At 41.9% G+C, this 12558-nt stretch overlaps 1 protein-coding gene across 1 annotated transcript in view; it reads right to left on the reverse strand.

Annotated features, from left to right (window-relative positions):
• The window catches only part of dnah7 (dynein, axonemal, heavy chain 7), a 215633-nt gene that overhangs the window by 109843 nt on the left and 93232 nt on the right, over positions 1-12558 (reverse strand). Inside the window, exons 33-34 of the mRNA XM_078404574.1 lie at positions 8202-8333; positions 5925-6146 (exon numbers count right to left, since the gene is read on the reverse strand). Coding sequence (XP_078260700.1) covers positions 5925-6146; positions 8202-8333 — 354 coding nt within the window. The remainder of the gene's footprint in view (positions 1-5924; positions 6147-8201; positions 8334-12558) is intronic.

Below are 12558 nucleotides of genomic sequence, written 5' to 3' on the forward strand. Positions count from 1 at the left end.
CTCTCAGTAACTGTGCAAGGACATCCAGGTCTCGTTGCATCTTCCTTTTCCGAATCTGACACCTTTCAGATAATCCGCCTTCTTGTTCTTATTCAGTTAAACATAATACAGTTTATATGTAATTAGCCAGTAAAAGAACACTCATTAGGAAACATTTTTTTTAATTGTTTTCCCTCGTTAAAAGAACTTAATATTATGGCTTTGCAACTTCAGGTAAAATTTCCAGAAGTTCTGCTTCTGGAAGCTTATTTTAATGGTCTCCCATTTGCCCTAAAATCCAAAATCTAAGGATACCTTTAATAACACACTTTGGCTGGAGGCTTATTCTTGTAAGGACATATCAAAGAAGGCAATCCCAACAACAGCAAGAAAAAGTGGAATAAAAAGGAACTTCAAGATGCTGGTTTTTACCGAAGATAGACACAAAGTGCTGGAGTAAGTCAGTGGGTCAGGCAGCATCTCTGGAGAAAATGGAAAGGTGACGTTTCAGATCGGGACCCTTCTTCAGACTGATTGTAGAAGGGAGAGTGGGGTAAAAAAAACTGGAAGCAAAGATAAAAACAGGACAAATTGGGGCCGGCATAAAATGACCTCAGGCAAGGAGGTTCCCTGATAGGTTGTCTGTTGGCTAGAGATTGGTGTAAACTCTATAGGGATACATAGGGGAGGAAGGAGGGGGGAAAGAAGGATGGGGGGGGGGGGGGGGGAAGGAGAGGGAGGAGAGGGAGATGTTTGTAGAAATTACCTAATATTGGAGAATTCAACGTTCATACCGTTGCATGTACAAAAAAAAAAAAAACCCTCACTTCTCTTCTTAGCCGAGATTGGTAACCCCATTCAGACTAATGTGCATGTTTTGGATGCACCAGATGTGGCTACAAGGGAACAGATACGATTGTATCAAACAAACCCTGAGCTTAATACATCATAGAGCTGCTACAGGACTCAGCAGTGTTAGTGGGCAAGCACAAATTCTGGAATGTGGTAATACGTATGCTCTACGCTGGAAGATATGTTTCTCTGAAATCATTACTACTAGTACGTCAACAGCAACATCAAACCCAACGGTGGTACACACGGGCACCCCCTTTATCTATACAATTGCTGCAATTTCTGTTTCGCAGATCATTCCATATCTTAGACCAGAGAAAGGACACTGTTATCAGTGGACTCGAAAGGGGAAGATGATGGACAAACACCCACAAACAGAAGGTTTCGGGGCGAGGCCCTTCCTCAGTCTGAGGAAGAGTCTTGACACGAAACATCACCCATTCGTTCTCTCCAGAGGTGCTGCCTGACCCGCTGAGTTACTCCAGCATTTTGTGTCTACCTTCGATTTATACCAGCATCTGCAGTTCTTTCCTACACACAAACAAGGTTCACTGTCCCCAGTCTCCTGCATCATCATCACACTATATATTTAGTTGCAGTTACTTTTATGTACTTGTGCTGTTGTAGTCATGCAAAGAGTTCCTATTGGGACTGACACCCTTCCCAGTGATCATCAAAGCAAAGAAGCAAAGAACCATTCGCAAGGTTCACATGCAACACGTAAAATTTAAACGCACCATTCTGGGTTAAAACCACACTAGAACTTTATTTTTCCCCCTCCCCAGGTACTTTCCCCATCAACTGCAGGAGATGCAACACCTGTCCCTTTACCTCCCCCCTCGACTCCATTCCAAGGACCCAAACAGTCTTTCCAGGTGAGGCAGAGGTTCACCTGCACCTCCTCCAACCTCATCTATCTGACGCTGTTCCAGATGTCAACTTCTCTACAACGGCGAGACCTAGCGCAGGCTCGCTTAACACCTCCGCACAGTCCGTCTTAACCAACCTGATCTCCCGGTGGCTCAGCACTTCAATTCCCCCTCCCATTCCCAATCTGACCTTTCTTTTTTTTTTTTTTTTTTTTTTTTTTTTTTTTTTTTTTTTGTCCTGGGCCTTTCCATTGTCAGAGTGAGGCCCAGCGCAAATTGGAGAAACAGCACCTCATATTTTGCTTGGGTAGTTTACAACCCAGCAATATGAACATTGACTTCTCTAACTTCAGATAGTCCTTGCTTTCCCTCTCTATCCCCCGCCCCCCTTCCCAGTTCTCCCACTAGTCCTCTTGTCTCTGACTACATCCTATCTTTGTCCCGCCCACTCCTCTGACATCAGTCTGAAGATGAGTCTCGACCCGAAACGTCACCCATTCCTTCTCTCCAGAGATGCTGCCTGACCCGCTGAGTTACTCCTTCATTTTGTGTCTACCTTCGATTTAAGCCATTATCTGCAGTTTTTTTTCCTACATGTCTACTTTATTTTAAAATATATTTTCAGACTACTTCACAACTTCTTTGCTGGAGTGTGAATTTGCCATCAGTATTTTTTGCAGCACATGATTAGTGCACCAAAAAAAGAGTTAAATCCAATTTCTAGGCTCATCTTCTTAAATATTTAAGATTGAGTACTGATAATCAGACAAATCTGCTCTCTTTGCTCAGGTGAAAATAATTATTTTTATGGAAAACTGCTTAAATATTTCTGATTCGCACTAACTTATCTATCAAAATCACAACTTTATGTTATACTAGACAAAGTGGACCCGTTGGGCCCAAATCGCTCCTGCATTGGTGCAGCACCCTGTCCTCCCCCCCCTCCCCTCTCTCCTCAACACCTCCCCTCCCCTCACCCTTCTCCCCCACTCCCCCCTTTCCTCCTCCCACCTCCCCTCCCTCTCCCCTCGCCCTTCTCCCCTACTCCCCCTTTCCCCCTCCCTCCTCCTCCCCTCCTTTTAAACTTTAAAATGTGAATAACTTTATAAATATGACACCGATTTCAATAAAACTACTTGCATTATCACTAAAGTGACAATGGTGAGTAAGGTGGGCCTAAAATTGTCACGCTATCGTGTACCGTTTTGGCTGAAGTTCAGTCACAAACAAGATAACAAACGAGAGTTTTAGTATATAGATTTACATATGCTGGCAATCATGAACACCGAGGAAAAACAATTATTTCCAGTGATCATTATGTACTCACTCCTGGACATCTACCGAACAAGCTGTCAGCAGCTTCAGCACATCAGAAGTTTGCAATATTTGCAAAGACCTAACATAGTTTAGTATCAGAAAACAAGTATTAATTCATTCAATAATAGTCCCTTGCTCATCCTTTCCCCAACCCAGAAACACAATTGCATTTTACTTGCATTTTCTGCCTAACTAGGATTTATGTTCAATGGATCACTGCCTTATTCTCAATAGCTCTAGCATAATCCATACATCCATATCTTCAAATCCTCTCATAGTTCAACATTATTTTGCTTCAATTCCTCCACGACAATCTGATCTATTTTTAATCAGCAACAAATATCTCCCCACACGAACATAGGAAAATGGACTGTCTTCTATATAATCTCCTTATTTCCCAACATCCAGAATGTCTAACATTTTCGACAGATGAAATTGTTGTTTTTGATTTAGTATAATGACAATAGACAATAGACAATAGGTGCAGGAGAAGGCCATTCGGCCCTTCGAGCCAGCACCGCCATTCAATGTGATCATGGCTGATCATTCTCAATCAGTACCCCGTTCCTGCCTTCTCCCCATACCCCCTGACTCCGCTATCCTTAAGAGCTCTATCTAGCTCTCTCTTGAATGCATTCAGAGAATTGGCCTCCACAGATTCACAACTCTGACTGAAAAAGTTTTTCCTCATCTCAGTTCTAAATGGCCTACCCCTTATTCTTAAACTGTGGCCCCTTGTTCTGGACTCCCCCAACATTGGGAACATGTTTCCTGCCTCTAACGTGTCCAACCCCCTAATAATCTTATACGTTTCGATAAGATCTCCTCTCATCCTTCTAAACTCCAGTGTATACAAACCTAGTCGCTCCAGTCTTTCAACATATGACAGTCCCGCCATTCCGGGAATTAACCTAGTAAACCTACGCTGCACGCCCTCAATAGCAATGCACGCCCTCAATGTCATCACTGAGCATGCTCTGGTCTCCACTTTATTAAGCATCTCCCAAGTAAATTAGGAGACCTCTTTACAAAGTATCTCCATTTAGTCACTGGAGGTTCTGCTCACTTATCTTCGTCCCATTCTGCCCCTATTTTATGTTATTTGAATGGAAGTATAAGTTCAACACCGATGACAAAGCTCAATAGTTTCCGACAATGATACTGGCTTAGTGCCTACATCTCCTCCCATCCTAAAATTTGGCTCCTAGCTTGGAGCAAACCGTCTGAGATGCAGAGTATAAGTCAATTTGGTCAAACAAACAAACAAATCAAACAAACTGAAAAGAATGGAATCAATAAAAAACTATAGCAATCTCCACCTGTTAAAAACAAGACTATTCAAGTTCTCCAGATAAATGCAATTAGTGGAAAATAATTAAGTGTTAATCATGTGTATAAAATTTACTGCAACAATGTAGTCATAGAGTGATACAGTGTGGAAATAGGCCCTTTGGCCCAACGCCCACACCTGCCAACATGTTCCAGCTACACTAGTCCCACCTGCCTGCATTTGGTCCATGTCCCTCCAAACCTGTTCTATCCATGTACCTGTCTAACTGTTTCTTAAATGTTGGGATAGTCCCAGCCTCAACTTCCTCCTCCGGCAGCTTGTTTCATACACCTACCACCCTATGTGTGAAAAAGTTACCCCTCAGATTCCTATTAAATCTTTTCCCCTTCACCTTGAATCTATATCCTCTGGTCCTCGATTCACCCACTCTGGGCAAGAGACTGTGCATCTACCCGATCTATTCCTCTCATGATTTTATTCACCTCTATAAGATCAACCCTTATCCTTCTGCATTCCAGGGAAGAGAGTCCTAGCCTACTCAACCTCAGCCTATAGCTCAGACCCTCTGGGCCTAGCAAACTCCTCGTAAATCTTCTCTGTACCCTATCCAGCTTGACAACGTCTTTCCTATAACATGGTGCCCAGAACTGAACGCAATACCCTAAATGCGGTCTTTAGGGCCCTACCATTCACTGTGTAGGTCCAGCCCATGTTAGATTTCCCAAAATGCAACTCCTCACATTTCTCTGTATTAAATTCCAACATCTATTCCTCAGCCCACCTGGCAAATTGATCAAAGTTCCTGTTGCAATTTTTCACAACGATCTTCACTATCTGCAAAACCACCCACTTTTGTATCAGTCATCAAGTTTAATTGAAGGAAGATAACCTAATTATCTCCATATTGGCTGACTATAGCATTGTCATTACTGAAAGCCTCATTATTAAGTTATTGATACACACGTGTATACCTCTTCTAACCTACCCATCATTTTGTTATATTAAAAGGAACATAAGGTCTGACGATACTGGTCATTGTGTGATTAAATATAAGTTAGAAATTTGTCTGCAAACCAATTTCTCATGATCAAATGACACCATTAAGAAGCACTATGGAAAGGATGTTTGGGGTTATGGGGTGAAGGCAGGAGAATGCGGTTAAGAGGGAAAGATAGATCAGGCATGATTGAATGGCAGAGTACACTTGATTGGCTGAAGGGCCAAATTCTGCTCCTATCACATGCAACAAGTCTACATTAGATGTGCACTGCTTGCCATTTCAGGTAAGGTCAAAAATTGTCTGAAGTGAGGACCAGGCAAGAAAACCAGTACCTCATTGTCTCCTCTGGAATGAACCATCCTCCACTTTCCCTATCCCATTACCTCCAGTTCCTGTAATCCCACCTCGTGTATCACTACTGCTCCCAAAAGGTGACCAGAATCATAGCTGGTCACACACTTTCTCTCCACTCTTTTGGCTGATAGAAGTATTTTGGATTAATAAGAATGCGAAGGCAAGGAAAACAGGGAAAATTAGAAGGTCAAGTATGCTTTATGCAGTAAACTTGCGTGAATCTTCTCCTTATACTTTCATTTAAAAATCTGTTTATACCTACATCTTTAATAAACGAGTAGTCATAAATTAATCCCTCCTCAGGAATTGGAACAGTGGGACGTTTTGCTGGAGGATCAACTTGGAGAAATAAATTGAATAGTGTTCTTGTGTCTTCAGTAAGAGGCCCATTGGTTATTTCACGGACAAGTTTGTCAAACTTCAATCGATCTTCCTCCTTGGATGTAGCACCAACGGACCAGATTAATGAAAATAGAAAAATTCCCTAGAAACATAAAAGCGACAATTTCAGTTCAGTTTCAGTTTAGTTTATTGTCATGTGCTAACCAGTCAGCGGAAAGACAAGACATAATCACAATCAATCCATTTACAGCGTTATAGATATGTGATAAGGGTTTGTTATTAATTGCACAGAATTCACAAGCTACTCAGACAGCTGGCCTTCACAAAGCAATAGAAACCTGCAATCAGCAGCACATGATCCAATACATTATTTCCACCAGCTCTAGAATGCCAAATTTAGTGAAGTTGTGGTCTTTGTGTGTGTTTTCCTAGTAAGGTGTATCAGTTGTATTACGCACTCTTTCGTAGGTCTCATCTGCTGGTGGAGCAGAGCAGAAATCATGCTTTGGTCCCACGTACATAATTAATTTTAATGATAGTTTTGAAGTGCTGTTTAATTTGGAGGTCACACTGAATTTTAGTCTTTGAGATCCAATAATTATTTTCCATCATACTGTTCAGCTGTAAGAATCATTAGTTATTCACTTATTTAATAAATCTTTCGAAGTATGAATAGACCAAAATCAATGGAAATGTTTATCCTTCAGCCTTATGAATTGAGACAGACCACATGATATACCAAGTAAAGCAAGATTTTTCTTTTGTTCACCTGCAAGACCCACTACAATAATTTGCTCTGTGGAACAAATTACCTATCTAGAGCAAAGAACTGAAATATTGAACTAGAATAAAATATATGAAATCTTTAACAACACAACATGCAAGATCACCAGAGGATTGCATAAAAATAATGACTGTATTATGATTTATGTATTTTTTGAATCAGGCACATGATACAGCAATTAAACAAACTGTCTAGCTAATTAGAAACATAGAGCAATAGGTGCAGGAGTAGGCCATTCGGCCCTTCGAGCCAGCACCAACATTCATTATGATCAAGGCTGATCATCTAAAATCAGTACCCTGTTCCTGCATTTTCCCCATATCCCTTGATTCCTATAGCCCCAAGAGTTAAATCTCTCTCTTATTAGTACATATTTTGCAAAATAAAAGCAAAAGCAGCCAAGTTACAGGAAAATCACACTATTCCTCGGCATATGAAATACAGAAAGGATTAAATGTAGGAATGGGGAATACAGCTTCTTACCATCTCGTCTGTAGATTCAGGAAACTTCTGATTCTTTCATTCAATGAAACAAATACTAACATCTTTGTAAGAAAGTGGCCCAAATATCAGGAACACAATTATCCTAATGTTAATCATGGTGGCTAAGTTAAATATCTAAAACATAACTTTACACAAAAATATAACAAAATAAATAACTCACCTTGGCTTAACAAATTTAATTATAAAAAATATTTAAATTATGCAAATGGAGAGTTTTATCCACGTAATTATTTTTTTTATATAATCCTTGGTGCAGTGCACATAATTGACCCAGCACAGGGATGGGATGTGTTTGGTTTGCAGGGTCTGCTGCAGAATCAAACAAGTTTGGGTGGGTGGGTAGCCAGCAATTCGAAGCGTGACAAGATGGAAGTCAGAATCCTGACAAAATAAGCGACTTTAGAAACTTAAAGGCTTGATGCAGTGAAATGTGCAATTTCCACAAAATGTATTTTTAGCTAAAGTGCATTTTTTTTTTCTTTTTGACTGTACCAAGTCGAACATTTTCAGAAATTCTGGTGCTTATATTTTTTTAAGCAGTCACCCTGCGCTGGGTGTAAAGCACAGGATTTTAATTAAGGACAGGAGAACAAGGAACGTGGAGTTAACCCAGAAGTCACAAATCTTGGAATGAATACCACCACAAGGAATAAGATCAGAAACTAAGAAAGTCAAAAAGTTAAGGAGGTTGAAGATGGAATTGGGGAGGCATCAAAACGCGTGCAATTTAACAATGATAGGATAGGAAATTATAATTTACAATACAATGATAGGATAGGAATGTACATTTGACATTTTCCATTATAGTATTTAACAAGTTTATCTTTACATAAATACATCCCCAAATCTCATTGCACAATTTTGCTTCAGAAAGCTGCAAAATGTATTCATGTCAAAACTAGTCCCTACCTCAAGCCATGAACAAATATCCCGTTCATTCATTTGTTTGATTTTGGCAGCATCTGTAAATTCTTCCATCAGGCAGTCCATCAGGTTCATAAGTGACCGTACTAAAGCTATGTCAGCAGTAGGAGCCAGCTCCTGTACGATGAAAGGAAAAATAAAAAATGATGTTATTCGCAGTAGCATTTATAATGAATTGAATCAAACCTGGAAAGTTCCACTTAAAAGATTTTTCAATAGAAGACATTTTCTTGAAGTCCTGAAGGTCATCAGTTATTTGCAAGCTTGTTGATAGATGATAGAATGGAATAGCAGTTTTGAAGAGTTACTGGTTTGTAACATTTGGGTTGTGTTAGAGTTTGAGAGATTTTCAGCCAGTCCTGTGGTTGAAACTAAATCCACTTCCTGATAAGCAAATTAACTTTGCTCCCAAAAACCATTCATAAATTGATTTGTACACAAGTTAAGACATCTTACATTAATATCCTGGGTAAACTATACAGTTTCCTTGCCTGGTGTCATTGATGGGCTCTCAACATTCAACCTCATGGCTTGTTCCCTCAAAGCCTGGGGTCACTAACCTGCCTTCTGTGCCGAGGATACCTAACCAGCCCTCAGTGCACAGGGTCACTGACGAATCCACACACTGCGCCCAGGGTCACTGGTGGAACCGTCCACAGTGACCAAGTCCACCGACTGATCTGCCCACAGTGCCCAGGGTCACGGATCCACTCTCGGTGCCAAAGGGTCACAGATCACTCTCGGTGCCAAAGTGCCCGGGTTCACCGACGGATCTACCCACAGTGCCCAGGGTCATTGACGGATTAACCCACAGTGCCCAGGTTCATGGACCCACCTTGTGCCTGAGGTGACCGACGGATCCATCCACAGTGCCCAAGGTCACTGATGAAACCGCCCACAGTGCCCCAGTTCACCAACCGATTAGCCCACAGTGCGCAGGGTCATGGGCCCACCCTAAGTGCCCAGGGTGATCAACGGGTCTACCCTAAGTGCCCAGGGTCACTGATGAATTAGCCCACAGTGCCCAGGGTCACCGATCCATCCTAGGTGCTCGGGGTCACCGACGGATCCACCCACAGTGCCCAGGGTCGCAATTGAATCCGCCCACCGCCCACAATTCATCAGGGTCAATGTCGGATCCATCCTCTAGGGCATACGGTCATTCACGGATCCCCCCACAATACCAGGGGTCACAGATCCGCAGTCTTTCCAGGTGAGACAAAGGTTCACCTGCACCTCCTCCAACCTCATCTATTGCATCCGCTGCTCTAGATATCAACTTATTTACATCGGCGAAAAAAAGCGCTGGCTCGGCGATCGCTTCGCTGAACTGCGCTCGGTCCGCATTAACCAAACTGATCTCCCGGTGGCCGAGCACTTCAACTCCCCCTCCCATTCCCAGTCTGACCTTTCTGTCATGGGCTCCTCCAGTGTCATAGTGAGGCCCACCGGAAATTGGAGGAACAGCACCTCATATTTCGCCTGGGCAGTTTGCAGCCCAGCGGTATGAACATTGACTTCTCCAACTTTAGATAGTTCCTCTGTCCCTCCCTTCCCCTCCTCCTTTCCAGATCTCCCTCTATCTTCCTGTCTCCACCTATATCCTTCCTTTGTTCCGCCCCCCTGACATCAGTCTGAAGAAGGGTCTCAACCCGAAACGTCACCCATTCCTTCTCTCCTGAGATGCTGCCTGACCTGCTTACTCCAGCATTTTGGGAATAAATACCTTCGATTTGTACCAGCATCTGCAGTTATTTTCTTATACAGATCCACCCTATGTGCCCTGGGACACTAACACCATTGACGAGCAACATGCAAGACTATATTGAAGAAATTGCTCAGAGAGTTCTACCACATGTTTAATTTACAGCTGCCACCGCTGATCAGTACTGTGTGTGGCAATGAAGGTAACAGTGGCAACACAGTTCTTCACCTTAAACCTTTTCAAGTTGGTGCAGAGAACATCAGTAGCTGCAGGAAGAGCAAGACACAAAATGCTGGAGCAACTCAGCGGAACAGGCAGCATCTCTGGAGAGAAGGAATGGGTGACGTTTCGGGTCGAGACCCTACTTAAGTTTCCTTTCCACGCAAGAGGAGTAAGTATGGGAATTCTCAAGGATTGTAGACAGATTGAAGAACCATTAACTACACCTATATGCAATTTAAGGGCAACTGACAGGAAAAGCCAGAGCAATACAACATTTGCAAGTTATTTTATTCCTTGGGTATCCAATAATTGACAAGAAAGCATGTCACCAATGTTCATTTCCTATTGAGTATGCCATGGTTTATTCATTCTGCAGCAAATCAGTGTGCCCACTGTTTTTTGTTGAGCCCTCATACTCTCTTAAAAGTATGACCAACCAATTTCCTGACACAAATCTGAAGCTCGCGCACAAGAGAATATTCCCTTAACAAGAGCCAATCTGACACCTGGGATGCCATCAGCCAATGTTTCCACCACTGGACTATGCTGAAGACACTTGACCGTACAATGCAAAGTAGACGTTGTGTCAGCAGCTGGGTAGCATGAGGCAGAGAGTTAAGAGGGTACAAAAAAAGCAGGAAGTACTGGAAGACCAGAGAATGAGTCATTTTCTGCCCAGGCAACTGTGGGGTATGTAATTACATTAAGATTTCAATAAACGGATTCCAAAATAACAATTTTATATGATCGTACCAAATGAACAAACCTATGTTCAGCATATAGACATCCAACCATAATATAAATATTACAAATATCATCTGATTGCCCTTGTGTGCTCACTTGTTTTATATGCATGTTGGCCTCTTTCTGTGAGGATTTGCAGTGGTTCTCAGAGTTTGCAACGGCAAATGGAAGTTATCACATTACAGTGAAGAAGATTACAGGTGGTCTCACAGGGTAATCTCTAGCAGCTGTGAAGCTAAAGGCATTACTACAGGAAGAATCTCTAACAATAAACTAGGCTTCCGAACTTGCAGCTAACAGGGAGACCACTGCCAGAATGATGTAGTAGGAGAATGATTAATAAGAATCTGAAAGACAGAAAATGTGTGCTTTATGTGTGCTAAAGAAACACCTCAACAACCCTAGTAACTTTCTTGAGGATGAATTGTTGGAGAGTGCTCTAAGATCCTCCTGTCCTTCTGAACACTGGTACCAAGAACCATGAAGATAACAATCTTGATTTGCACGGTTGATGTATAACTTGCTACTTCCGTTTTGCAGATATTTTGTGTCTATCTTCAGCAAGGACCAGGTGGGTTAGATATCTCCTCCCAGCAAGATGGATATTCACAATCCAAACTCAAAAGGATTATTTGCTAATCTCTGCAGCAGTAGAATTAGAACAGCAGCAGAAACTGACCTAGGTTCAAAAGGCTTATTGTGGATTAATATAAGTATTATATCCCACATTATCGAGAGAAACATTACTCCTACATCATCAAGAGAAACATTACTGCCTATTATGTCCTTAGGAATGTGACTCTCCTGTACAAAGAATGTATAAAAAAAGAATGTATATAAAGAAACTCGGATGGGATGGGATGGGATCGGATGGGATCAGATGGGATTGAGCTCCGCAGAATCAGGCTAAGATTGCAATTTACAAGGAGATTCACAAAATCACGCCATCAAATCTTCCGTCATCCCAGAGCACCAACCGCCATGAAACAAGACAAAATACCGGTCCCTACATCATCAACGCGCTAAATTTCAATAAACTTTGCTACCAATATTCCCTTTACCTAGGATGATAAGGGAATGGAATATGTTACCACCCAACACACACGTGCCGCTCCCGATGTTTAGTCATTTAAAAAGGGGATTGAGCAACTAGATTTCCCCAACTTAGTCAAAAAGGCCCACTTCAAAATGTAATCACTACTCTACTCACTCCGACCTGCACGAGATAACCACTTTTGAGGTGTTTGCGCAGTAATCAACCAGAATTTTAAAAAACAAAGAACATCGCAACCTTATAGGAATTGTGATGTTAGTAAAATAAAGGTAAGACCCTCATGGACTTCACTCTGCCATTCACTTATATAGATGACGACCATTAGCAGAAAAACAGCGTAAATATTTCATATTTCATATTTCATACAGCGTGGAAACAGGCCTTTTCAGCCCACCAAGTCCGCGCCGCCCAGCGATCCCCGCACATTAACACTATCCTACACACACTAGGGACAATTTTCACATTTACCCAGTCAATTAACCTACATACCTGTACGTCTTTGGTAATATTAGAAAGCAGAAGAAATATTACTCCACAGCCTCCGTCATCGATGAACGACTTGTTCAACGGCAACACATTGGTTTGCTTGTCCAGTAGTGTGAGAATTATACTTGTGA

The sequence above is a fragment of the Rhinoraja longicauda genome, chromosome 8 (assembly GCF_053455715.1).
Source record: "Rhinoraja longicauda isolate Sanriku21f chromosome 8, sRhiLon1.1, whole genome shotgun sequence".
In the NCBI taxonomy this organism is placed as follows: domain Eukaryota; kingdom Metazoa; phylum Chordata; class Chondrichthyes; order Rajiformes; family Arhynchobatidae; genus Rhinoraja; species Rhinoraja longicauda.